This window comes from Lepisosteus platostomus, chromosome 16 (genome assembly GCF_059453375.1).
Source record: "Lepisosteus platostomus isolate fLepPlt1 chromosome 16, fLepPlt1.hap1, whole genome shotgun sequence".
NCBI lineage: Eukaryota > Metazoa > Chordata > Actinopteri > Semionotiformes > Lepisosteidae > Lepisosteus > Lepisosteus platostomus.
In genome coordinates this window covers 13,663,333-13,691,321 of record NC_142626.1, presented here as the reverse complement: position 1 = coordinate 13,691,321, position 27,989 = coordinate 13,663,333, and the positions used below count along the sequence as shown (strand labels likewise).

Sequence of the window (27,989 nt, the reverse complement as noted above, 5' to 3'; positions counted from 1 at the left end):
CTGAATGGAAAGCGTGAGTCCCGCCGCCTGGCGTTGGCGGACGTGGCCGGGAAATGCTGTCGTACAAGACGTCTGCGCTGCGTCCAGACGGTTTTGCTTCACTCGTCCGGGCGACGATAGGAGAACAGCCCTTTAGGAAGAGGCCTCGAGTTCAGTCAGGATTGCGGGAACGCACGAGTCAACTTGCCCTGCTGACGGCTCCTTCCGGACGGGCAGCCAATCAGGACGCCGGGTGGCAGAGCCTTCTGGGAGTCGGCCATTTTAAATAAGGTACCTGGGCCGGATGCTACAATCTGTGTGCGGGCTTTTCTGCGTCTCTGCCCCGGTCCCACCCCCTCCCCGACACGACGACAGCCGGGAATCTGTGTCGCCCGTGACCTCTATCTCTCCCCTCCTCCTCGTCTCGGCAGGGCCCCAGAGGCACCCTGCCACAGGAATGCTGGGAAATGAGTGGAAGCAGAAGGACAATGACCTGCTGGGAGACCCGTGAGCTGGACGAGCCTCGGGGAAGGGTGGGGGGAAGGCAGAGGGGAGCTGGGGGGAATGGAGACAGAGAGAGACGGGGGGGGGGCAAGGGGGAGAGAGAGCGCAGGCGCCCAGCGGGGGGCGCTAGGGAGCCCGGCCGCGGCGCACGCAGACGTTGGGCTTGGCGGCGTGGCTGAAGCCCTGCTTGCACAGGCACTTGTAGGAGCCCGGGACGTTGACGCAGCGGCCGTTCTGGCAGGGGTAGGCCCGCGCGCTCAACTCCGCGCACTCGTCGATGTCTGGGGGGAGGTGAGAGAGAGAGAGGGGGGGGGGGAACACGTGTCAGCGACTCCATTTGGCACCGCCACCTCCCGAGGAATTCTCTGCTCTTTCAAATGTGTGTCCCCACAACCCTAACTTTAGACTCCACCGAACCCGTCCCAACAGTCACTGCGGGGGGGCCTGGTTTGGTAGCTTGAATACACGCAACACAGCAAAAACAGACTGAGCAGGACTGTGAAGACCAGCACCATCGCTGGTGCAAAACAGCTACAGAAGGCAGAAACAAGCAGCGCAGAAGACCAGTACAATCACCGCCCGTCATCACCTTACACAGCGGAGATCATTTCGAACAACATAATAATTATAATAATAATAATAATTGCTTACACTTATATAGCGCTTTTCTGGACACTCCACTCAAAGCGCTTTACAGGTAATGGGGTCTCCCCTCCACCACCACCAATGTGCAGCATCCACCTGGATGATGCGACGGCAGCCATAGTGCGCCAGAACGCTCACCACACATCAGCTATTAGTGGGGAGGAGAGCAGAGAGTAATGAAGCCAATTCATAGATGGGGATTATTAGGAGGCCATGATTGGTTAAGGCCAATGGGAAATTTGGCCAGGACGCCGGGGTTACACCCCTACTCTTTTCGAGAAACGCCCTGGGATTTTTAATGACCACAGAGAGTCAGGACCTCGGTTTTACGTCTCATCCGAAGGACACCTTCCGAACCGAACATGACACCTTCCATCCAGATCTATCGATTTAGACCACCTCGATTCAAGTGCAGTACAACTAGGCTATCTTTTATTCCCACAGCTATAAACCTGCTTTATTTGAAGAAAAAAAATCATTGCATATTTTATTTATATTTATATTTAATCTCCTAATGCATGTCTCTTATTAGGTAATGGGTTCATGTGGTGTTAAATGTATTGCGTGCTTTGTTGATTCTGCCTGCAAAGTAAATTTCGGTATCTGGGACAATAACAGGAAGGAAGCTCATTTTTCGGTCCAAAATGATTCCAAAACTAAGCAGCTGTTTGTGTTGGAAGAGCCTGGTGTGGGGGGGGGATGTCTAGCCCAGTTGCTCTCCCTGATCTCTGACCCCTGTTTCAGTGGAAGGTTTCTTAAGTGCTGGAGCACTGTTCTGCCATCACTATGGCCAAAAGAGAGGAGAGAGAGATGGATGATGGGAAAGGACGCAGCAAGAGGGGGAATGATGGGAAGGGAGGAAGGAGAGAACTTTTCTTTTCACAAAAAAAATACAGGACATCACAAATTAGAAAGCTTTACATTAATATACATACTTAAAACAGTATATATGATCACATCTCATTACATTTTGACACGGTACCAGTTACATAGCAACAATTTCTTTTTTCTGGTGCAAATCAAATTCTTTACTTAAAAAGGAGAGAGGAGTTTGGAGGTGGTGCTCTGCAGGGTACCTACCGATGCAGCGCATCCTGGTGTGGTCGAGCCTGAAGCCAGGGTTGCACTCACACATGGTGCCCAGGTAGGAGCGCACGCAACGCCCGTTGGCACAGCTGCACTCGTCCGAGTCCTCTTCCGAACTGTCTCCTTCTGGGAGAGATGGACAGTGAAGGAGGAGGAGACAGAGAAACAGGTGGTGGAGAGAGAGAAAGGGATGATTGGAAAGGGCACAAGAGGGGATGATGGGAAGGGAGAAAGGAGGGAGACGTATAGGAACAGAGAGGAGAGAGGGATGATGGGAAGGGGCATACCATGAGGCGGTATGATGGGAAGGGAGAAAGGAGGGAGACATATAGGAACAGAGAGGAAAGAGGGATGATGGGAAGGGGCACAGCACGAGGGGGGGATAATGGGAAGGGAGAAAGGGGCACGTGAGATGGAGCAAGGGAGGGGTGGCAGGAAGACACAAGTAAATGAGAACGAGAGAGTTAGGGGGAGGGACAACATAGCAACATGCTACCTAGGTACAATTCTGACCCTGGTGTCCCGAACTCTCTCGTACCTTTAACAGTCAATGTCTTGACTTCATACGAAGTAAAAGACTATATGTATTAACTATACTATAATAAACTACAATTTACTATACTATAATATATACTATATTTAAAAAGAACTCTTTAATTGACTAGTCAGGTTGAAATAAAAACCAGAAGGCCCTGCGGGATCTGGACTGGAGAGCCCTGCTTTAGAGGGATTTAACTGGTCATAAACTTGATGAGACCCAGAATCCAGGAGCACCCAGGCCTTTCGCCTAGTTCTGTGCAGTAACCAAGCCCAGAGGCGTCTGGGGCCGACGGCGCCAGCTCACCGGGCTTGTAGTTGGAGAACGCAGCCAGGAACTCGCCTTCCCCGTCCGACTCGGTGTCCAGGTGCAGCTCGCACAGCCGGTTGAAGATAACTGGCCGGGACAGAAAGGGAGATGGTTGGCCCCCCTGTCCGCCTTGCAAACGAATCGTCCAGGCTTCGCACATTCGTAGACACAGAAAGGCATGCTGGGAGGGAGGGGGCGCAAACCAGAAAACTGCGCCCCCGGGTACACCAAGCAGCTTTCCGATCATGCGATGTGTGCTGGGGACCACATTGACGATGGTGACCGGTCATGAATCCATGATTTGAACCGGCACTGACTGATTTTGCAACACAGGGTAACAGTTCTAGCCTGCCTGTACGCATTTCTTACGAACAATACAACGGTAACAATTTAAAAATATATATATCCTGATAGCTTGACTGCACCCTGGGTTGCTGGGGGAGTCTGCTGTACTTCTTGGAAACTCTACCATGGCGAAGGTGCAGCAGATGGGGGTACCTGAGTTGCGCTGGGGGCAGGTGCGGCACTCGGGACCCCAGCCCCGCCCGTAGTGGCAGCAGCACTCGGAGTAGGTGACCCGCAGGCGGTTCTGGGGCATGCTGCAGATCAGGTCCTCGTCCACCTGCAGGAAGCACACGTCCTTGTGGGCAGCAGTGCGGTCTGGTGGAGGAGGAGAGGGAGAGAGAGAGAGAAAGAGACACAGAGACGCCTTACAGGTCTGGGAGCGCCTTCCCAGAATGCCCTCGCTGCGGAAGAACGCTCATGTCAATAGCTACTGCGTGTTCTGGGGGCGGCTTGTCAACTTGAATGCCTGCTTAGCTTCACCGGCAGCCCCACTGGAGACTCAGCAGGTGTGAGCCTGGCCAGTACCTGGAAGGGAGACTCCTGGGAAAGCTGAGGCTGCTGCTGGAAGAGGTGTTAGTGGGGCCAGCAGGGGGCGCTCACCCTGCGGTCTGTGTGGGTCCTAATGCCCCAGTATAGTGACGGGGACACTATATTGTAAAAAGGTGCCATCCTCCGGATGAGATGTAAAACTGAGGTCCTGACTCTCTGTGGTCATTAAAAATCCCAGGGTGTTTCTTGAGAAGAGTAGGGGTGTTACCCCGGTGTCCTGGCCAAATTTCCCCCCTGGCCTTTACCCATCATGGCCTCCTAATAACCCCCCTCTCTGAACTGGCTCCATCACTCTGCTCTCCTCCCCACTGAGAGCTGGTGTGTGAGGAGCGGACTGGCGCCTCATCCAGGTGGGGCTGCGCACTGCTGGTGGTGGAGGGGGATCCCCATGACCTGTAAAGTGCTATATTGGTGTTGTTATTACTCAAAACGCATCTCTGAGGAGCAGGCCAGGCCAGATGGCGTCACTGAATCCGTTCTTGAACCCCAGACTGCTTCCGGATCAGCTCTGACACAAGCCCCCTCACCCGCCTCCCCTCCCAGATCCTGCTGCCCAGCTTTTGCTGACGGAGGCAGCTCTTGACCTTTAATAATAATAATAATAATTGCTTACACTTATATAGCGCTTTTTCTGGACACTCCACTCAAAGCGCTTTACAGGTAATGGGGACTCCCCTCCAGCACCACCAATGTGCAGCATCCACCTGGATGATGCGACGGCAGCCATAGTGCGCCAGAACGCTCACCACACATCAGCTATCAGTGGGGAGGAGAGCAGAGTAATGTAGCCAATTCATAGAGGGGGATTATTAGGAGGCCATGATTAGTAAGGGCCAATTGGAAATTTGGCCAGGACACCGGGGTTACACCCCTACTCTTTTCGAGAAGCGCCCTGGGATTTTTAATGACCACAGAGAGTCAGGACTTCGGTTTTACGTCTCATCCGAAGGACGGCGCCTGTTTACAGTATAGTGTCCCCGTCACTATACTGGGGCATTAGGACCCACATGGACTGCAGGGTGAGCGCCCCCTGCTGGCCCCACTAACACCTCTTCCAGCAGCAACCTTAGTTTTTCCCAGGAGGTCTCCCATCCAGGTACTGACCAGGCTCACACCTGCTTAGCTTCAGTGGGTTGCCAGTTGTGAGTTGCAGGGTGATATGGCTTTGGATCGGTCCGGTACAGCGGCCAGGCTGGCGAGACGAGCCGAACAGGTCCGCTCTGCGGTGTCATCTCTGACCTGTTTGCGGCACATTCCTGTGTTGACGAATCACCCAGAAGCCAGCAGGCGCGTGCGAGAAACCAAACAGGGCCAACGGGGCTCTTGTGCTCTGGTATGTTCTGTATTAATCAAGGGATTTCAAATCTCCTGAGATTGCATCACTACGACCTTTAACACCTGACATTGATTCGTTTAAGCTAGATTTGTACGGCATACTGCCTTGGACTTTCTATAGGGACCTTCATTCGGATTTGAATCAAGTGTGTAGGATTGGTGTGCAAATCCACACGCATATACCTGTTTGATAAACCTGGTGACATTTTTAGCTGCTGCAACAGTACTTGCATACAGAAGATGTAGGAGAACAGCACTGTTCAGAAGCTGGAGAGAACACCCTGAGAGAGCAGGCAGGCATCTATTTAAATACCCGAATTACCTTCTTCACCCCTCCAAAGACTGTTGGAATGCACTGGAATTCAATAATGGTTGAATAACTGTCACATGGGAATTAGTGCTTACTGCCTCATCGCTTCTAGGTCCCGAGTTTGATTTGGGAGTGAGATACCTTCTGGGTGGAGTCTGCATGGTCTGTCCCATGTTCTTGTGAAGAGTGCATGTGTTCTTGCCCCTACTATTGGGATTCAATCCTGATCGCTCACAGCACAGCGCCCCTCCCTGGACAGGGGATAGCTCCTCCACCATGAGAGAGTTCTACATCTTCCACATGGCCTAGATTGAAGGGGGGGGGGGGGATGGTGATGTGATGTCACTGCTAGATGTGATGTCACTGCTTGAACTGGCTCAAGCGCGCTGAGGCCTGTTACAGTCAAACGGGTTGCTTACTCTTTCTCCCACCTTCCAAAGACCTGGCGTCTCTGAATTTATCCCTGTGTGCTTATGTGTGGTACATCGGTATGGGGTATGGGGGTATCAGCCTGCCTTAAGCCCTAAGCATCCGGGACTTTCACCAGGAATGAGAGCATTTTTGGGGGGGGAACAGGCGAACCGACAATTTGGGGATCGGATCCTTATAGCCGACAAAATCCACACATTCCACTGGAACAACAGATCCTGAAGTCAACAGACTAGCCGCCCTATTTACCCAATGCTGACCTTCGTCTTCGCAAATACAGCAGCCTCACTCATGCAGTGTTAGAGCATGCAATAAGTATTCTTGGTTTTTGATACAGAAAACACTCACGGCCAAGTCAGATTGAAATGTAGAGGGGTGCTCTCTTTCCATGGTGTTAAACTATGAGGTTAAATGACATGCGCTAAATTAGTTGTTTCCCCCAGTTCAAGAAAACATAAAGAAGTTATAAATGAGAGACAGAGAGCTGGCCTGCCCAGCTCATCGAGTTGCTAGTGGATACAGTAAGAGACCTACTGACCTTCAATGTGAAGAGAATCACTGCTTTCCTTAATATACCGCAATCTATGGTCTGATGTTTATTAAAGTAGTCCGGTCAATTCTTTCTTCCAACAAGCACTCTACTGCGTCTGTCCATTTGGACTTTGTCCCTGAGCCCTACATACTGTAGGCTCAGAAGTCCTGCAGGCCAGGCCTGTTCCAACCCATAGGGGATCACTGGTGCTCATCATCACCTCTGCCTGTGGTGTAATAGCTCTTTAGATCGACTTTTTTGACCTCTTCCCACATCGTTGCTGCTATTTTCAGTTAAGAGTACCTAGAAAGGGAGAGTATGGAGGTGCAGTGGCGGGCGTTACTGCCTTACAGCGCTGGGGCCTTGGGTTCAGGTCTGGACTCGGGGTGCTATCTGTGTGGATAGATATCTGTTTGCATGTCCCCCTCCCCTGTTGGCATCGGTCTTCTCTGGGTGCTCCAGTTTCCTCCCACGGTCCAAAGACGTACCGGTCGATGTAACTGGCTTCTGGGAAAACTGACCCCGGTGTGAGTGTGTGTGTGCCCTGTGATGGACTGGCGTCCCGTCCAAGGGGTATCCAGCCTTGTGCCCATTGCTTTCTGGGATAGACTCGGGCCCCCACGTGATCCTGAATTGGATGGAGCAGTTAGAAAATGGATGCATGGTTACAAGAACCCCACTGATGAACACACTCCTGTTTTGTATTATTCCTAGTCTTGCTACTAACAGCTACTGTGTATTTAACTTGAAGCCTGCCTGCAGGATTGTCGCCTCTCCTTCACATCGAGCGGTACTGCTCAGACTCCTAACAGAAGCTCCATAACGACACTTTCTGTGTGCACATTTCATTACCATGTAAATCCCTAAGATACCAGCACACGTGACCAGAAAACATCTTTAATTATAGATCTTTATATATATAGAACCTACAGTGCCTTGCGAAAGTATTCGGCCCCCTTGAACTTTTCAACCTTTTGCCACATTTCAGGCTTCAAACATAAAGATATAAATTTTTTATTTTATGTGAAGAATCACCAACAAGTGGGACACAATTGTGAAGTGGAACGAAATCTATTGGATTTTTGAAACTTTTTTAACTAATAAAAAAAATGAAAAGTGGGGCGTGCAAAATTATTCGGCCCCCTTGCGTTAATACTTTGTAGAGCCACCTTTTGCTGCGATTACAGCTGCAAGTCGCTTGGGGTATGTCTCTATCAGTTTTGCAAATCGAGAGACTGAAATTCTTGCCCATTCTTCCTTGCAAAACAGCTCGAGCTCAGTGAGGTTGGATGGAGAGCGTTTGTGAACAGCAGTTTTCAGCTCTTTCCACAGATTCTCGATTGGATTCAGGTCTGGACTTTGACTTGGCCATTCAAACACCTGGATACGTCTATTTGTGAACCATTCCTTTGTAGATTTTTCTGTATGTTTGGGATCATTGTCTTGTTGGAAGATAAATCTCCGTCCCAGTTTCAGGTCTTTTGCAGACTCCAACAGGTTTTCATCCAGAATGGTCCTGTATTTGGCTGCATCCATCTTCCCCTCAATTTTAACCATCTTCCCTGTCCCTGCTGAAGAAAAGCAGGCCCAAACCATGATGCTGCCACCACCATGTTTGACAGTGGGGATGGTGAGTTGAGGGTGATGAGCTGTGTTGCTTTTACACCAAACATATCGTTTTGCATTGTGGCCAAAAAGTTCGATTTTGGTTTCATCTGACCAGAGCACCTTCTTCCACATGTTTGGGGTGTCTCCCAGGTGGCTTGTGGCAAACTTTAGACGAGACTTTTTATGGATATCTTTGAGAAATGGCTTTCTTCTTGCCACTCTTCCATAAAGGCCAGATTTGTGCAGTGTAAGACTGATTGTTGTCCTATGGACAGACTCTCCCACCTCAGCTGTAGTTCTCTGCAGTTCATCCAGAGTGATCATGGGCCTCTTGGCTGCATCTCTGATCAGTCTTCTCCTTGTCTGAGCTGAAAGTTTAGAGGGACGGCCAGGTCTTGGTAGATTTGCAGTGGTCTGATACTCCTTCCATTTCAAGATGATCGCTTGCACAGTGCTCCTTGGGATGTTTGAAGCTTGGGAAATCTTTTTGTATCCAAATCCGGCTTTAAACTTCTCCACAACAGTATTACGGACCTGCCTGGTGTGTTCCTTGGTCTTCATGATGCTCTCTGCGCTTTCAACAGAACCTTGAGACTATCACAGAGCAGGTGCATTTATACAGAGACTTGATTACACACAGGTGGATTCTATTTATCACCATCAGTCATTTAGGACAACATTGGATCATTCAGAGATCCTCGCTGAACTTCTGGAGTGAGTTTGCTGCACTGAAAGTAAAGGGGCCGAATAATTTTGCACGCCCCACTTTTCATTTTTTTATTAGTTAAAAAATCACCAACAAGTGGGACACAATTGTGAAGTGGAACGAAATCTATTGGATTTTTGAAACTTTTTTAACTAATAAAAAAATGAAAAGTGGGGCGTGCAAAATTATTCGGCCCCTTTACTTTCAGTGTAGCAAACTCACTCCAGAAGTTCAGCAAGGATCTCTGAATGATCCAATGTTGTCCTAAATGACTGATGGTGATAAATAGAATCCACCTGTGTGTAATCAAGTCTCTGTATAAATGCACCTGCTCTGTGATAGTCTCAAGGTACTGTTGAAAGCGCAGAGAGCATCATGAAGACCAAGGAACACACCAGGCAGGTCCGTAATACTGTTGTGGAGAAGTTTAAAGCCGGATTTGGATACAAAAAGATTTCCCAAGCTTCAAACATCCCAAGGAGCACTGTGCAAGCGATCATCTTGAAATGGAAGGAGTATCAGACCACTGCAAATCTACCAAGACCTGGCCGTCCCTCTAAACTTTCAGCTCAGACAAGGAGAAGACTGATCAGAGATGCAGCCAAGAGGCCCATGATCACTCTGGATGAACTGCAGAGAACTACAGCTGAGGTGGGAGAGTCTGTCCATAGGACAACAATCAGTCTTACACTGCACAAATCTGGCCTTTATGGAAGAGTGGCAAGAAGAAAGCCATTTCTCAAAGATATCCATAAAAAGTCTCGTCTAAAGTTTGCCACAAGCCACCTGGGAGACACCCCAAACATGTGGAAGAAGGTGCTCTGGTCAGATGAAACCAAAATCGAACTTTTTGGCCACAATGCAAAACGATATGTTTGGCGTAAAAGCAACACAGCTCATCACCCTCAACACACCATCCCCACTGTCAAACATGGTGGTGGCAGCATCATGGTTTGGGCCTGCTTTTCTTCAGCAGGGACAGGGAAGATGGTTAAACTTGAGGGGAAGTTGGATGCAGCCAAATACAGGACCATTCTGGATGAAAACCTGTTGGAGTCTGCAAAAGACCTGAAACTGGGACGGAGATTTATCTTCCAACAAGACAATGATCCCAAACATACAGCAAAATCTACAAAGGAATGGTTCACAAATAAACGTATCCAGGTGTTTGAATGGCCAAGTCAAAGTCCAGACCTGAATCCAATCGAGAATCTGTGGAAAGAGCTGAAAACTGCTGTTCACAAACGCTCTCCATCCAACCTCACTGAGCTCGAGCTGTTTTGCAAGGAAGAATGGGCAAGAATTTCAGTCTCTCGATTTGCAAAACTGATAGAGACATACCCCAAGCGACTTGCAGCTGTAATCGCAGCAAAAGGTGGCTCTACAAAGTATTAACGCAAGGGGGCCGAATAATTTTGCACGCCCCACTTTTCATTTTTTTTATTAGTTAAAAAAGTTTCAAAAATCCAATAGATTTCGTTCCACTTCACAATTGTGTCCCACTTGTTGGTGATTCTTCACATAAAATAAAAAATTTATATCTTTATGTTTGAAGCCTGAAATGTGGCAAAAGGTTGAAAAGTTCAAGGGGGCCGAATACTTTCACAAGGCACTGTATAAATATATATTTTCAGCTCAACAGTAAACTGGTCACTTCATCTTTTGCTAGAAATTTACAAAAAAGATTTAAGTTTTACAAACTGTAATAACAACTCTCTGCTGAGATACAAAGGGTCATAATATTGTTAAGAAGCATCTCCAGGGTGTTTTAATTTTATGAGATTTATGGATGTTAAGGAGCTGATGATGTGGTCTTATTACAGTATCTCAGCTTTGAACGAGAAGAGTAAAATGTTCCTCTTTAACTCACATCTTTTTTGGGGGGAACTGAACTTGGCCATTGAGCACAAGCGCTAAAACCATTCCAGAAAATCAATTTAAGTGGAGGAGATGAGAGATAAATCGCTTTGTGTGGGTATTAACCGACTAGAATCAGTAATGCCACAATGCTGAAGATAAGCCAAGATGATATTAGGGGTTTTCTAGAAGCAGAATGGTGTACCCAACATGAATATTCGGAGTACACTGTCTACACAAAATACAAACTAATAATTCAGTCAACAGAGCATTTTTCTGACTACCCTGTACATTCAACTAATATACAGCCTCTTCACAACGCGGTTAATCATTTTGTGAGGCCATCACCGCCAACGGTTGCCGGGTAACATCTTTTCAGAGCTCAGCCACCTCCCGATGCAGGAGAACAAGGCGCTTCAACGGAAAGCAGCGTAGCAGCGTCAAGCGCCTGGCAGGAGGGGGGTCATTAAAAGCCGTTAAATGGATTAAGCCGCAGGGCACTGATCCCAGCTGCGCCCGCGCATGCAGAATTGCCAGGCAGGAATAGCAGATCCAGGCTCTCTCAGCTTTCCTGCCCAGGAAGATCACAAGCGGGCGAGCCGATCACAGAGCGGGAGATCAGGTGCGAGAGAGAGAGAGACAGAGACATGAGGACTCGAAGGAAGAGAAGGTCCTTCCCCACTTTCCATCCCTTTAAGAAGGACGAGGAAGAGGAGGGAGCTAGCCTGGCTAAAGGTGAAAGGGCAAAGGTCAAGGGGCAGTGCAGTGCCTAGGGGGTGGACTGCTACAGTATTGTAACAGACATGGATGGTGTAAAATAATTTTGCCAAAAAAGTTAAGACAATATCAGAAAACCCCTTGGTTTTAATTCCCCAAAGAGTATATAAAGATATTCATGGGGGATTGTAGATATCGCAGTCATGTTTTCATAAGCCCAGAGACACTGTAGAGTACAGGGTTCTGAATTCCCTTTCAGTGAATCATATGCAGTTTTATGACCAAAGGCTTTTGAACAAGAACTTACCTTCTTTTACCTCTCCTTCTAACTTCAGATATTTACGTGACCCAAGTTTAGTTTTTACAGGTTCTAACCTTTAGTATTTGTAATAAACGCTTTGAAATTCCTGAGAAATCAAAAGTATAAGGCTTGCGATACACTAGAGGTTAAATATGCGATGGTATAGATTCTGTGAAAACACTGAAGTACAGCATTGCAAATATTAAAGTCAATGCTATAATATGCTGTATAATGTATAATGTGCTACAGTGTCTGCTGACCCTCGTCATGTCTATCAAAGCAGGTGAATATCAATATCAATATTGATTTTGATACGGTAACACCAAGACACCCTCTCCTTTAGGGCTTTCATGTCAGCTGGAGGACGGACACCCAGAATTTCAGATTATGGGGGCTGACATCCCTTTGTTCCCAGTTGCATCGGAGATCTCGTGTTCCAGTCGGAATGAGTCAGCCAGAGTCGGACGGGTTCGAACCCGCACACCTCTGCCCTCTGAGCAGAGGCTTTTCCGTGATGAGATAACAGCTTGGAGGCTGAGAAACACGCATGCTCGATGGGTTCTTCGGTGGGGGTAGATTCTATACTTGTTTGCTGGTGTACCATGGTAAAGGTGGATTGCAGTGCAGTAAAGCATAGTAAAACAACAGTGAAAACGCAGGAAAGCTCCGCTCGCACAGGAACAAAGCTGCTGCCCATTTTTTTGGGAAAATGAACCCAAGAGCAGGGGACAGGTATACCAGATGGCACAAGCAGGGGAAAGCAGGCGAAACAGAAATCCAGAGTCTGTGGTCAGAAACTGGCTGTGGTCAAAGCTGGTACTGGACACTGTAGCGAAGCACAAACAGTCTGTACAGCAAGCCGGGGTCTAAGCTGAGATTACCAGTGTAGAGAGAAACCAGAGCAGGGGGTGATCCAAAAGACATGGTAGAAAACAAAACGCTGTCAGGAATCCGAGGAAGTACAAGACAGGAGATGGGGGAATTATAAAATTGAGGGGCTTCGAGCGACACTCGTAGAGCAGACTCAGTCATAGAGGTCACCTCTGTACCCCCTTCCCAGCAAACCTTAGACATTCTGCACCACCTGGTGCGGCTGTTGATGCAAATCGCCCTGCAGGTGATGCAGGTTTACTGGTGGACTGCACTTCCCATGGTAACCGGTACAGTGTGACAGGCTCGTGGAGGGGTGGCTGGTTACTGTGGCAAATGCCAGCTGACCCTGCAGCGCTCCAACCCCCTCCACCCCACCCCACTTCCACAGTGGGAGCAAGCCTGACAAGTGACAAGGACTGGACAGCACTGCACACACACGAACACCAAGCAGCAGCCATGTTACCCTGCAATTCACATCTGGCAAACTTCTGAAGCTCATCAGGAGTGAGCCTGGCAAGTACCTGGAGGGGAGACTCCTGGGAAAAACCAAGGTTGCTGCTGGAAGAGGTGTTAGTGGGACCAGTAGGGGGCGCTCACCCTGCGGTCTATGTGGGTCCTAATGCCCCAGTATAGAGATGGAGACACTAAACCGAGGTGCTGACTCTCTGGGGTCATTAAAAACCCCAGGGCGTTTCTCGAAAAAAGTAGGGGTGTTATCCCAGTGTCCTGGCCAAATTTCCCCCTGGCCTTTAGCCATCATGGCCTCCTAATAACCACCCTCTCTGAACTGGTCCATCACTCTGCTCTCCTCCCGACTGAGAGCTGGGGTGTGGGGAGTGGACTGGCGCATCATCCAGGTGGGGGTACACACTGCTGGGGGTGGAGGGGATCCCCATGACCTGTAAAGAGCTCCGAGTGGAGGGTCCAGAAAGGCGCTATATAAGCGTAAGCGATTCTTATTATAATCACAGGAAACATTCATGGGGGGCTGTTGATTTTTACTGCGCTTTCCTCCTTTCTGCGATTCTGTCAAGCTATGAAATGTCGCTCTTCCGAGTGGCGAAACTCAAGTTTTACCGCCTGCCTCCCCGACAACTGAACAAGCACACGGCGCACAAAAAGCAGCTGCAGCCCGTCCAAAATTTGGGATTGGGGAATAGGGAAAGGGAGGGGAAGAAACCCGCAATCTCGATTCCCGGTGACGACCTCCTCCCGGACGCACGCGACGCCACGCTGATGGCTTCCTGCCGGCCAGTCGGCGGCCTGAAGGAGGCTCTGTTGTGCCGAGGGTCGGCCCTGACCCCCTGGGCCCGTCACTAACCCCCCCCCCCCTGCAGTCAGTACGTGGCCCAGCCTGGCCAGCGCCACTCCCACCCTGGCAGCAGCTAGCCCTCACGCTAAAGTTGCTCAGCAGCGTTTGATACCCACCGTCATAGACGCACTGTTTGAGCGCAGCGCTGAAGGTGAAGGGCTGAGTGCAGATGCAGTGATAGGAACCAGGCGTATTGATACACACTCCATTCTTACAATAGGATGGGTCCTGACATTCATTCACATCTGCAAGGGATCACCACAGACATGGGGGTTACACAAGGCAAAAACAATCCGGGTACATCGCACAGGTGTCTCTCTCTCTCTCTCTCCCTGCTGTCATGCCCCAACAAGCGGCACGGGCAGGCAAAAGCAGGACCGCCTCGCCTGGGTCGAGCCCCAGCCCCTCCCCCCCCCGGCCATGGGGGACGTGGAAGAGGGGCGGGGGGGGTAGCAAAAGAGGCATGTGTTTCGGCCCCCAGGGCGAAATCATAGGAGGGGCTTGAAACACAACCCTTCCTCACGCCACAGGCATGTGCGTGCACAACACCCGAGCACAGACTCCCTGATCGGCTGGCTAGTCAGGCAACTGATCGCGCTGATGACTGCAGGTGGTGCAGGGCGGAAAGACGGGGCGGTCTCGTTGGGTGGAGGCAGTGTGGGGGAGCTGATGCTGAGACTCGAAGTGACGTCATAAAAAGGACAGAGAAACCAACAGGCTCTTTGATTTCTGGGGGTTTGATGGATGCAGATGCAGATGGATGCAGCATGACCCCATACTGTATAACACCTGATACACACTCATTCCTGCTCTGCTCACATGTCACAATCTGGGTGTTTTGAGTTACTCAAAACCTGTGTTTTTCTGCGCAGTGATTTTGCACTCTGCAGGGCCTAACGGTTGAAGTCCAAACTCAAGAGATAGATCACTTTTTTGGCCATATACAATGTCTTGCATTATGAATGTGTCTTTTCACATACCCCAACTTGCTCTCCATGAGACACACAGACAGGGAGAGAGAAGCTGGGGGTCAGAGCACAGGGTCGGCCATTTATACAGCACCCCTGGAGCAGTTGGGGTGAAGGGCCTTGCTCCTTGCTCAGGGGCCCAATGGAGTAGGATTCCTCTGCCGGCCGCGGGATCTGAACTGGCAACCTTCCAGCCACAGGCGCAGATCCTGAGCCACAGTGTCATCGCTCTGCCCGAACTGGTGTCAGGTTTAAAAAAACAGCACTATAAAGCCTTTTCCTTATCTTCTGTGATAGACACAGTGTCAGGGGGCCTCTGTCTATCTGATTTTCAAGGATACCTGGCCTTTACAACTGACAGATAAAGATGTGTATATGCTGACGATCTCTCTCAAGACAGACGAGAGATATCTTGGTAAACTGATCATTGTGTTGTGACAGTTCTGCGGCTTTCCCATCATCATTTCCTGGGGGCTAGTACTATAGTAAGCAAGTGAAAACAGAGTAGAGACCCCCTAGAGTCCACAGCAGGAGTATGGTAAAATTGTGGTAAAAGCGCAACATTTACCAGTGTAAAGATCAATAAGAGGTATCCGGTTTGCATCCTGCATTACAAATAGTGGCCAAAACACATACTGGAACACATTTATCAAATGTTAATGACCATCAACAAATATGCATTTTTAAAACGCATATCATTATTTCGCACATCTGTCATTATATTTCAATGTATACTGATGTTACTCCCGCAATGTTAAAAGACGGATTTTAGACTGCATTCAGGTTTCCAGTATCTGGGCACTGTGCAGGATGCACGTTCTACCAATGAAGTGCATTTTCTGCACTGCAATGTTTTTTCACGTGTGCATTCGATATGTGTTGTCTCGGTCATTCCATCCGTATGGCAGCAGGTAATGTTCTGTAGTTTCCATATGTGTGAACTATGGAAGGAAGGAAGACTGAGGAATGTGTGATCCCTGCTCTTGATGTGCAAACCTGTTTCTCTCAACACTGCAGACAACATTTGGAATTGGCCTCGTGGTTGGGACACGGCTGAGCTGTGTGCGTCAGTCACACTTACCTGTAACGTTCCGGAGACAGTTATCATCTCATCCTTCTGCTCTGACTGAACTGCCCCAGCTTAGATCTCCCCCCCTCCCTGGCCCTCCCTCGTTAATCGCCCATCATGGATTATTCAAGCGCAGGGGTCGTACCAATATTCATATTTTCAAATAACCCCTTTCGCCTCTTTCAATCAGACAGGGATCGCTTGAAATTGAACGGAACCTGCCAAAACCGGGGACGGCGCAATTCGAGGTCTCCTGTCCCTCTTGTTTTCATCTTGCTGTTAATACCTATTGGCTGACGGGTGACCTTCCCTCCGTCAGCCCGACTGAGGAGATCCCCTGCTCGTCTGACGCCCCCGAATCTTTTGCAGGATCGCGATGATCGATTTCTGCCTGGCTCGCCACGGGGCCAGGCAGGAAGAACAAGGGCACAAGTCGGAAACCACAGAGCAGTGCACTTAAAAGTGAGAACAGGGGGCAGGAGCCTTTACGCTAAGAGGAGTGGGAGTCTGGAACACGCACCCAGCCACGTCACTAAAACGAACACCCAGGCCCCCTCTTATTAGTAGCTTTTTTCGCTCTTATCACAGCCTTCCTGAAACCAATTTAAAAATATACCGGAGTAACAGTACACGGCCAGAAACACATTCAAAAAGGTGTCCACCCATTATGTGAAATCTGCTTATTCCTGGTAAGAGTCGCAGTGACTCAACGCCTATCCCTGGACGGGCCATCGGTTCTTAAAGGGTACGCACACACGCCCAAGCACACTGGGACATTTTTCAAGACCCCAACACGCCATTGGAAGACCAAAAAAAAAGAACATGCAAACTCCACCCCCATCTGATGCCCCAGTCCGGAACAGAATGAACCCGGGACCGAAGAGCTGCGAGGTGCTCACTGCTGTGCGTATTTAAATATCAGCGAACATATTTAACAACTAGAAGTTTCTACAGTTCCTACATTCCCTAATTTGGGTCTCTTTTGTTCTTAAAAAAAGAAAAACCACAGTAAGTGCCTCACACATGCTTTTCATTGTATGTTATATGCGATGTCTATGCTGTAAGGGGCTGACTGGTGTAACATGCACCTACAGTAGTTTAAGGGATTAATTTACCCCTGTTCGCCCTCTGATCTGGGGCTCTGATCTGGGGCTTTCCACATTCAGGAAAGGCACGGATTTCAGATCGTCAGCGCTTGGTTCGTCCTGAAACAGACCCAGGGAGAAGGACATCCAAAACAGACTAACTCAAGCTGGAAATGTCTTTAGGATGCTTCACAACATTTGGAAGTCACCCCAATATAGTACTAACACCCTGCTGAAGCTATACCAGAGCTGTGTCTAACCCTAACTCTTCTGTATGGCTCAGAACGTTGGGGCATGGCGCAGGGAGATCTGAACCAGCTCACAACACTTCATCCCACAGGCTTGGGAAGGATCCTACGCCTCTCCCGGAACAAGGACTACCTCCGGGCGAAGAAAGGCTAGCCCCCCCATGCCATCGAGAGAGTACGGCCACCGTCGGGAAGAGAAGATGGGGGAGATGGATCGCGAGAAGGGAGAACTCCATCACTAAGACTGCCCTGCGCTGGACTCCTGAAGGGGGAAGACGCCAGCGAGGAAGACCCCAAACCCCCTGGCGGAGATCTGTGGAAGGAGAACCTGCAGGCCGTGAGCCGTAGCTGGGATACCATAGAAGAACTGGCTAAAGACCGACGGATCTTTGCTGCTGCTCTACAAGCCAGCAGGCATGATATAAGAAGACCCCAGGGAGACTGGAGATGAAGGCCAAGGGAGGAGGAGGAGGTCCCGTCTTGCGGCGGTTTTCAACAGGTCCCTTTCCATTTTAAGCAACACCCGCCGGCTTAAAATCGCGCTGAAGGGGTCGGGTGGGGTCGGGGTTTGGGGGGTTGGGGGGCAGTCCTTCGAATATGAAGATGGGTACGCCCTTACTCACCACCCTGTTCCTCGGGGGGGATGCAGCTGTTGCGGTCGGTGGCCAGGGTCCAGGGCAGGGAGCAGATGCAGTAGTAGGACCCCAGGGTGTTCAGGCAACGCCCGTTCTTGCAGTTGGCCGGGTCCTGGCATTCGTCCACATCTGCAACGGCACCCTGCCGTGTTAGGCGGGGGTGGGGGAGGGGATCGCCTCCAGACAACAGCACACAACACAGAACGGGGCTTCCCAAACTCACTTCCCAAAGTGTGTCCAGCGATGGACTGGTGTCCCGTCCAGGGGGTGTGTGTGTCTTGTGATGGGACTGGCATGTCCAGGGTGTGTGCGTGTCCAGTGATGGACTGCTGTCCCATCCAGGGGGTGTGTGTGTGTGCGCGTGTCCAGTGATGGACTGCTGTCCCGTCCAAGGGGTGTGTAGGTGTGTTTGCGTGTCCAGTGATGGACTGGCGTCCCGTCCAGGATGTGTGGGTGTGTGTGTGCGTACGCGTGTCCTGTGATGGACTGGCGTCCCGTCCAGGGTGCGTGGGTGTGTGTACACGTGTCCAGTGATGGACTGGCATCCCATCCAGGGGGTGTGTGGGTGTGTGTCCAGTGGTGGACTGGTGTCCCGTCCAGGGGGTGGTCTTACTTTGTGCCCTGCGCTTCTGGGACAGCCTCTGAGGTGCTGTGGCCCTGACGAGGAATAAGCATCTTTCTGACACTTTCTAAATCTCGAAGAGCCGCGCCGCGCTGCTGCAGTGTACCGGCCAGGACCGGTCTGCTGCCCTTCAGAACAGGACTTCCCCCCTTGCCACGTACCTACGACCGCGGGCATCACACACTTCTTCTTGGACGAGTCGGAGGCCCAGGGGGGGGTGCAGGTGCAGAAGAAGGAGCCCCTAGTGTTGACGCAGGCCCCGTTGGCACACAGCGACTCGTCGTGGCACTCGTCCACGTCTGGTGGCACAGAACAGCGCCCGATCAGGGCAAGCTCCCCTCTTCATCGCGGCACCGCAGCAGGGAAGACCCAACTCTCGTCAACTGGGGGGCAGGCCTGCATCTCAGGCTACCCGTGACCCCCAGCTTAGTAAACGACGGTGGGCTTTTAAGTGACGTTTCAGAGGCGTGCCCAACACCAGTGTTTCGTTTTTTTCAGCTAGCCTAACCATGCTCCTATACAGCACATAGGTGTTCAAACAGAGATCTTCGACACAGCTTTTAATCATACAAACAAAAAACGACATGGCCAAACGTTTTGCCCTTTCAAAAGCCATTTAGCTGGGCAGAGTGGTTGGCCTTGCGGACTGGGGTGCTGTCTGGGTGGAGTTTGCATGTTCTTCATCAGTTTGCACGAGTTTCCTCCTATAGTGCAAAGACATCCTGGCTGGGGGGTTAAGCAGCTTTGGGAAAATTGGTCCTGGTCTGAGTGTGTGTCTGTGTCTGTGTGCGTCCTGTGATGGACTGGCATCCTATCCAGGGTGTACCCTGTCACCTGCTGGGATAGACTCTGGCCCCCCAGTGACCCTGAATTGGATAGAGCCGTTAGCAGATGGAAGAATGGCCCGAAAAGCCCTTTAATTTGCGAGAGCCCCCAGCACAGTGCCAGCTGTACCTGTTGGTTTACGCAACGAAGGCAGAAGAGAAAAAATAAAATCTTTGTCTCCTGCATGATCGCCCCAGACGCTCAGACGACAAGACAAGAAGAAAGGCTTGTTATCCGTCTCTTTGACTGGACTTGTCAACTCTCTCCCCTGCTTTCCCAGTTACTATCATTTCCAGGTATGGAGACCGAGACCGGATAATAGCTGAGCTACAAACTTCATTGCCTTCGAGGAACGCCCAGAAGGCAAAGAAAAAGGCTATTTTCCTTTTCGGAATCAGAAGTTCACCTCATTGACCGTTTGCCTAGTTAACTAGTTAACGATTTGGCTGTTGTGACCTGTGCGGTAGTGAGTTGTTCGTTTTTCTGAGGACGTCATCCAGCTGTTTCTTGAAAGACGTTCAGGTTCAACCACATGGCTGGGCAGCTTGTTCCACACTCCCACCCCCCTCTGTGTAAAGAAGAGCTTGCTGTCCTGACTGGAGGATGTCATCCAGCTGTTTCTTGAAAGCAGTTCAGCTTCAACCACATGGCTGGGCAGCTTGTTCCACACTCCCACCACCCTATGTGTAAAGAAGAGTTCTTCCTGTCCTGACTGGAGGATCCCTTTCAGCTGTTTCTTGAAAGCAGTTCAGCTTCAACCACATGGCTGGGCAGCTTGTTCCCCCTCTCCCACCACCCTTTGTGTAAAGTGGTCCTGACTGTCTGGAGGATCTCATCCAGCTGTGTCTTGAGAGATGCCAGGGGATCGGCTTTAATCACATGGCTGGGCCCCCCTCCCACCACCCTTTGTGTAAAGTGGCCCTGTCCTGACTGGAGGATCTCACCCAGCTGTGTCTTGAGAGCAGCCAGGGTAGGGGCTTCAACCACAGGGCTGGGCAGCTTGTTCCACACTCCCACCGCCCTCTGTGTAAAGAAGGGCCCCCTGTTTTCGCTTTTAAATGCGTTCCCACACAGCTTCCACTTGTGCTCTCTGGTTTGGGTTTCACTCTTCAGTCACTGACTGGAAATCAGCTGCGCTAAGGAAAGTCGGGGATACCTCAGCCCAGCTCTGGGAGTGCTCAGGCAGACAGGAGCCTGTGCTTGGGAGCAGGCAGTCAGGCCAACCAGCAACCAACAAGCTTGGGATGATGGGATGATACTCTTACTGGCTGAGCTGATCAGCTACCACTGAGGTAAACAGACTGTGCCAGTGGATTGCAGAACGACTGGCCTTGCGTGAGACGTGTCTGATTTGATCAATGAAGGGAACTTGTCTCTGTCTTAATTCTATCGGAACCATTTAGTGGCTTAAACAGCAAACGTTTCTTCTGCAATGCTCCAGTGATTAACAGGGCAAACTCGCCACCGTTGGATGTCTGCTCCAAAATCTGGAAAAATATTACCCCTTTTTTTATTTTGTTTTCCCAATTTGGGGTTTTATTCTGGAGGGCTAAGAAAACTGTCCCAGGACCTGCTTTTATAAAGCCTCCCGCAGGATCTGTCTTTGTTCTATGAGTTTCAATGTTTGTATCCGAAGGAGGAGATGAGGACAAGCCCTGGGAAAAAAAACTCCGGCACTCCACACATGCTAGAACTTGCCAAACTGACTTTCGAAGAAAGAAAACGGAATGTTGTTTGTTGTTTTGTTTTTCTCATTTCTGTGTTGGCTGTTCCTTTTTAGTGTGTGTAGAGAGACAAACAAAAAAGCAATCGGATGGTTCAGACCTGGTGCCCAAGGAGTTCCCTTGAATTCAAGCCCTCAACCGAGCCTCTGCTGTCAGAACTTTCCAAGTTACAGGGGAGCTGCAACACCATTTTTAAATTTTGAGGTTAGAAAAAGTCGGTAGTGATGAGTGCATTTCAAACTACGGTGAAAGTAAATTGTGCACAGTAACTTGTAAAACCTCCTGTTTTCATAATTTCCAGGTCTGCTCAGCGCCATGTTTCTGCGATTCAGAACGAGGCAGCAGGACTTCCGGTGAGGTGAAGCGGCCCTGTGACCCTTGTGGATCCAGCTCTTCTAATCCAGTAGAAATACTGCTCTTCTTTTCCAGACGGTTTCACTGACAAACACTGCTCACCGGTTAACTCTGCCTGCGGATCACGCTGGAACATTTCTGCAGTGAAATGTCTGCCGCACAACCTGTACTTATTCCCTCGTACATCTCAGTACATTAGTCATCACAGGGACTAATGAGCAGGAAGGGCCTCTTCACATCTCTGTACATTAGTCAGTACGGGGACTAGTGAGCAGGAAGGGCTGCTTCAAGTCGCAATTCTCATGAACTCTCAACAACATGGCAACCTTACAGCACTTTCACAAAGCTTATGATTGTAGACTTAATTTGGAATTTGTCATTTTTTTCTAGAACATCAATGAATTTATTGCGTTCCGAGATTTAATAAACTGGTGTGAGACGTTAGGACTGCAGATCCCCTTATATGATCAGCAAGACGTATAAAGGTGGAAACTGCCTCCAGACTGCGGAGAGTGGGTGACGTTTGAAACAGTTTTCTCTCTCTCGAGCCTCTTTGAGGTAAAGGCACTGTCTGGTACCATGTTGAAAAACCGCTGGTCGGGGCCAGGAACGAGAGCAAGAGTTCAAACCTCTTCCTTCCTGCTCACTAGTCACTGTAAGCAAATGAGAAACGTGGTCTCCTAACAATGTTAATTATTATGAGTGTGCTTTAGTTAGTCGGCAGGTTGCTCTTTTATTCCAATGCTTAAAAGTACCTAAAAAATGTGTCGCCTTGTATGAGCCAGTTTGATGAAAATATTTTACTGCTAATATCGTAGTGAAATTCGCTTGGTCTAAAGAATGTTTAGGGCTGTGTTTGCGTCAATAGAAGTTTTGTTGCCTCGCTCTGAAGCACAGGCAATGACAGCAATATGCTGTGACGCATACTGTGAAACTTTCCATCTTTTTGGATGTAAACTGGAGCTTGTACACCTTCTCGTGTACTTGGTAGTTTCATTGTGGTTTGACATGCATTCGTCACTGCCGAAGCATCATAACCCCAAAATGTAAAAATAGCTTTGCAGTTCCCTTTTAAGATGACCTCTATGCGCCCTCTTGTGGCTTTGGGTAGAACTACCAGCTACATCTCACCTACCTCTGACTACAGCTCAGACACCACAATAGAGAGAACTGAATTACCAATGCACTCCAGCAGGTTACTGTCGTAGTAGAAGCCTTGCTGACAGTAACACTCATACCCAGGCTGTGTATTCACACAGTGGCCTTCTTTACAGATCTCTTCCTTGAACAGCACACACTCGTCGATATCTGCCAAGACACAGAGAGAAACCAAAACACCCAGCAGGAATGAGACAAAGCATTCATGTGAGAAGAGAGAGCCTGAAACGGCACCTACTGTGTGCCAACAGATGCCCATGCCCTCAGGAGAGCTTACTCCCCTGAAGTGCTCAGTTTGGCAAAAACCATTAAGATATGTTTAATAATAATATTAATCGACTCAAAGCTCTTTACAGGTAATAGGGATCCCCTCCACCACCAGCAGTGTGTACCCCCACATGGATGATGCGCCAGAACGCTCCCCACACCCCAGCTCTCAGTGGGGAGGAGAGCAGAGTGATGGAGCCAGTTCAGAGAGGGGGGTTATTAGGAGGCCATGATGGGTAAAGGCCAGGGGGGAAATTTGGGGATTTTTTAATGACCACAGAGAATCAGGGCCTCATTTGTCTCATTTGAAGGACGGCACCTTTTTACAGTCTAGTGTCCCCGTCACTATACTTGGGCATTAGGCCCCACACAGACCACAGGGTGAGCGTCCCCTACTGGTCCCACTAGCACCTCTTCCAGCAGCACCTTTATCTTTCCCAGGAGGTTTTCCAGTCAGGTACAGGCCAGGCTCACAGCTGCTGAGCTTCAGCTTTTGTTTGAATACAATTAGACTTTGCATTTTCCACCACAATGCTGGAGAAGGGTGGCTGTTGTTGCTGACAAGCAGTTTATTGAAGCAGTTATGTGGAGAAATTAAATCTGCAGGATCTCTATAGTGCACTCCAACAATCAACATGTCGGGCACATTAATTGCATTAAGTAATACATTTTGTGCTGTCTAAGACAAAACAAACAAAACAGCTTGTATCGGAGGGGGAAGTTCAGCTGTATAACAGAAATAGGGGTGTGTATGTATCTCTTGTTTTAGCGAGAACCTACCTCTGTGCGCTGGCAGCCCATACTCTGTGATGCTCTCCTCGATGTAGAAGCCTCTTCCAATCGGACACAGGGAGTGGAACTCCGCTGCGGAAAACAAGCATCGGAAAGGAGCTTCAGGGAAAGAACACGACGGTGTCACAGTTTAAAGCACTGCTGCCTCGCAGCGCTTGGGCCCTGGGTTCAGATGTGGACCTGGGGTGCTTGTCTGGGTGGAGTTTGCATGTTCCCCCTGTGATCATGTGGGTTTCCTCCCACAGCCCAGACACGTGCTAGTAGGTTAACTGGCTTCTGGGCAAATTTGCCCTGATATGAGTGTGTGTATGTGTCAGTGTGTGCCCTGCGATGTACTGGCTCTTGCTGGGATAGGCCCCAGCTCCTCTGTGACCCTAAACTGGAAGAAGCTGTTTAAAAAAGGATGGAAGGCTCATTAGGGTTCACACTGCTGGTCCAGATGTACACCGTTTTTTTACTGGTTACACACACCTTTCCATAAGTGAATTGTTATTTCACCATTCCATTATTATTATTATTATTATTATTATTATTATTATTGTGTTCCAGGATGACTGAAAAAAACACCTTAGACCGTTAGACCGTTCCCTTATGTCAAGCTAGCAGGCAGCACAACGACTTTCTCTGAAACTAGATGCTGGAATTTATATTCTCCAGGTCCATATGTTCTTCTGCCTTGTCCTGTGCTGTGCCTGTCCTCGATCTATTCATGAGAACACTAAGGGTATGCCTGTTCATACAAGCAGGGTCTCAATGTCTGCAAAATGAATGATTTAGTCTTTCCCCTGGATGTTTGGGCTGGAATCAGAGCAGAGCTGGATAAAAATGAGACAAAGGTTGCTCATTTCAATGTCCAAATGATCTTGCACAGAAGATATGAATCTGAGATGAATCTGTAGTAGTTTCTGAGCTGCCCAAGTACCAGCAGCTCAGCCTGCACTGGAATGGACGCTCCAGGTTCTGTGTCAGCTGTGTGGGGAATGACAGTTTTATTGCCCACTTCATTATAGTGGGGCATGCTGATCACAGAGCAGAGAGAGAGAGAGGGATTCACATTGTTTATTGTAGCTGATTACTACACATTTGTGATTGCTGTTGTTTGTTTTAGTTGATCAGAATTATTTTACTTAACTTAAAGCCAATGCATCAGTGTTTTGTTATATAAGAGCTTTACTTATGTCTTTTAAACTGAATACTATAGTATAAACTGCAGTAGATTATGTGGCGTCCAATTTGGACTTGGTTGTATGTGAATCTGGCAACCGGCGATGGTTCTCTGCACCAAACCTTCGCGAATGTCTAGACCCTGCTATACCATTCTTTTTTATGTGACTGGGGCGACTGATCCTGCTCAATGATGAACAGAAGTTTAAATAGAAAGAATCAAGACTAGATCTAATTTAGCAAAGTTAGAAAGCTTTGATACTGCCTAGCTTCAGAACCAATTTAATTAGGCCTCATTCCTTAGTATCAGTCTCTTATTTTTTTGCACGTTATTGGTGGAAATAAAGCTGCACTGACGTTTGAACTGATAAGACTGAATTTAATATATTTCCCCATTCATTTTAAAGGCTTGTTGCAAAACTGGACACACACACAGAAGTGGGCTGAGTTAAGGGTGGGGGGAGTAGACGGTCGTACCGGAATTGTGGACGGGACAGGGGTAGATCTCGCACCTGTCCCCCCAGCCCACCCCGACGGTGCAGCAGCATTCCTGCTTGGTGATGTTGACGGCCAGGACACTGTCGCAGAATACTGTGTCGTCCAGGTTCAGATAGCACTCCTTCTTGTCGTCGTCGTCCGTCTCGATCTCTGCAGAAGAAAACAGGAGCTTGTCATGCTGGCACCCCCCCCCCATGGATCACCACTGAGCCCCCCAGCTAGCATTGCCACAACATCCAGAGGAGTTTCTACTGGTTGCTGGAGTTACCTGATCTGACAGGAAGCCTGTTCCACCTGTGAACCATTTACGACTCAACCCGTTTCAGGTGGAGCAGGCTTCCTGTCGGATCACGTAACCCTGGCAACCAGTACCTTGGCAGTGCTCTAGGCTCTGTTATAGAATTTTGCCCTGAACCACAGCTGAGTTCCCAAGCTTTGTGTTCCCTCCCTTGTGTTACTCTATTGGCTTCCTAGCCTACCTTTGTCTCAATTTCACCTTTCCACTTGTGCTTCGCTCTCGAGTCTACTTGGATTTCATTCTTCCTTTGTTAGACCACAACTCTGGACTGTTTGCTTGCTCGTATCCACTGTGCTGCATCCTCGAACCGCTGCTTTTCCCCCCATATAAGCAGCGGCCACTACAAAGCTGGCTAGCTTGCCTTCACTCGTGACCTCCTTGTATAAAAGCATGTTCTCCAGCTGCCCATGGTCTGAGCAGTCCTTGTTTCCTCTTGTAATTCTGTGCACTCGAAGCAAAGGTCTTGGTTTCAGAAGGAGAAGATTTTTTTCAGGGAGTCTTTAGCACTGGATCTGGTGAGGATCCTTTTAGCGGGGTGTAGCAAGGTGCCTGTTTATTCCACCCCAAGCCACAAGAGGGCACCCATGTCTTCTCAATTCTCTGAATGTGGTTCCTCTCTTAGTGAGCAGTGGTACGGAAACATCACCAACAACCTGCCAGCTCATGTTTCCTGTTAGCGGGTGGAAAATCCAACACTTGATTTCCCAGCTAATCGCTTGGAAACGCATAGATCCAATGCATGATGAATTCCCAGCTAATCATGTTTAAAGATACGGATCAATTCAAATGCTGATCCGTTACGGAGGTGATTTTAGAGGGCTGCGATAAAAAAAAAATCTGCAAACACTTCTTCTCACAAGAAGACCAGACCAGAGTTTTCAGCATACTGCTTTCTTAAAGGTGTAATGAAATCTGTACTTGGATGCTGGGATCAGGGGATTTTAAAAAGCAGGGACACCTGAGTGTGGCTCAGCTGATGAAAGGCAGATCAGAGGATGCAAGCATTCCTCGGGTGGTTTAGATCTGGACAGCATCATTGCGACTGGGATTCTCCCCAGAAACCGGGTTACACCACAGGGAGAGCATCGTTGGGGGTGAGCCTTATCCATAGGGAAGCAGCTCCTGTTGCTTGCAGGGTAAGTGCTAGCTTGAAGTGAAGACAGCTCCTCAATTCAGTGCTTCGCTCTACCGGATTTGAAGGCTGATGGTGGCCTGTTTGTTGAAGGACATCAAGAGGAGGTCTTTATCATTCCTTTGGAATTCCAATCCATGACTGTTAGTATCTAGGTATAACAGACCCTCCTGTCATGTAGCCTTGTGGAGGATTCACACACATTAAACCCATCTTCTCTCAGATATTTATATGGGAGGTACTTACTAAGTTTCAGACCAACCTGATATCTTACCCTTCCTGCCTGAGTTAGGTCCTCAACCTTCGTTGTTCCACTTTCCCTGTTACATCTTGATTAAATAGATTTTTAAATCACTGGCAGATCCTGTTTGGCCAGAGGACAACTCTTGAACTTCGGTCATCTGGCAGTTAGAAACGGCAACCTTCAGTTTTAATTTTCCTCTTTACTTGAACAGTCTCCATAAATGCCCCTTGTTGTGCCTAACCTGAGATATCACAGTTCTATCTCCCTGGGTGTGGCTGCAAAATAAAGAAACAAAAGCCGAAGAAACAGCGGGGAAGGTGGCAGGTCTTTTTTCGCAGATCACAGATGTAATCTACCTTCACAGCTGTGCTTGTCCTCTGAGCTGATGAAGCCCTCATGGCACAGGCAGATATAGTTGCCCTCCACATTCTGGCACAGCCCGTTCGGCTGGCAAAGACTCCTGTCGTGGGCACACTCGTTGATGTCTACGAGGGGACAGAAATAACATGAAGGCAAGGCTGCCAAGATTTCACCTTTACTATGACCAAGAATATATATATATAAAAAAAAACAGTTTTCCTCAAAGCTGATCCAGACCTCACAAGCAAAGGAGGCAGAGAGTCTACGTGGCCTCCTCTTGTCTCTAAACATCGTTGTTCGGCCACAGAGCCGTACAGATCATGGACTGGAAACCGGATAGGCATGGACCTTGTTTCAGAATATATTAACGCAGTTAAAGATCTGTACTAGGCTGAATAAAAACTCATTCCACGCTGAAAGGGAAAGAAAGAGACAACGTTTCGGCTGTGGAGTCTTCTTCGGGTGTCACATACACCTTTACCTGTTCCTGGACAAAAAGCAATTGCTACGCTATGGAGGGTTTAGGATATTTCAGAAAGCTGCACAGTGCGACAGGAGTTCAGGAGGCCTCCAGTCACTGGACAAAATTTTGCTACCAGAAAGACGGCCTC

General features: G+C 49.1%; 2 protein-coding genes across 2 annotated transcripts in view; one reads left to right on the top strand and one right to left on the bottom strand.

The window, feature by feature from the left end:
• LOC148646899 (protein NLRC3-like) overlaps positions 1-27,989 on the top strand; it is a 1,251,308-nt gene that overhangs the window by 128,207 nt on the left and 1,095,112 nt on the right. The gene's annotated exons all lie outside the window — the stretch shown is intronic.
• LOC148646923 (latent-transforming growth factor beta-binding protein 3-like) lies at positions 63-27,669 on the bottom strand. Its single transcript, XM_088609390.1, has 12 exons — positions 27,645-27,669; positions 27,375-27,503; positions 25,324-25,494; positions 23,671-23,754; positions 22,645-22,773; positions 18,724-18,861; positions 17,929-18,069; positions 14,052-14,180; positions 3,560-3,721; positions 3,059-3,148; positions 2,209-2,340; positions 63-764 (listed from the first exon to the last, which is right to left on the bottom strand). The coding sequence occupies exons 1-12, from the start codon at positions 27,667-27,669 to the stop codon at positions 610-612; spliced, it is 1,485 nt and encodes a 494-aa protein (XP_088465516.1). The 3' UTR covers positions 63-609.

Bases quoted from the DNA above. Each gene is read 5' to 3' on its own strand.
- LOC148646923 (XM_088609390.1), bottom strand. From the start codon at position 27,669: ATGTTTAGAGACAAGAGGAGGCCAC. The intron at 22,774-23,670 runs GTAGGTTCTCGC...GTGTCTTGGCAG, and splicing joins TGGGCTGCCAGCGCACAGAG to ATATCGACGAGTGTGTGCTG. The intron at 3,722-14,051 runs GTGGGTATCAAA...CTCCTCCACCAG, and splicing joins CAAACAGTGCGTCTATGACG to ACCGCACTGCTGCCCACAAG.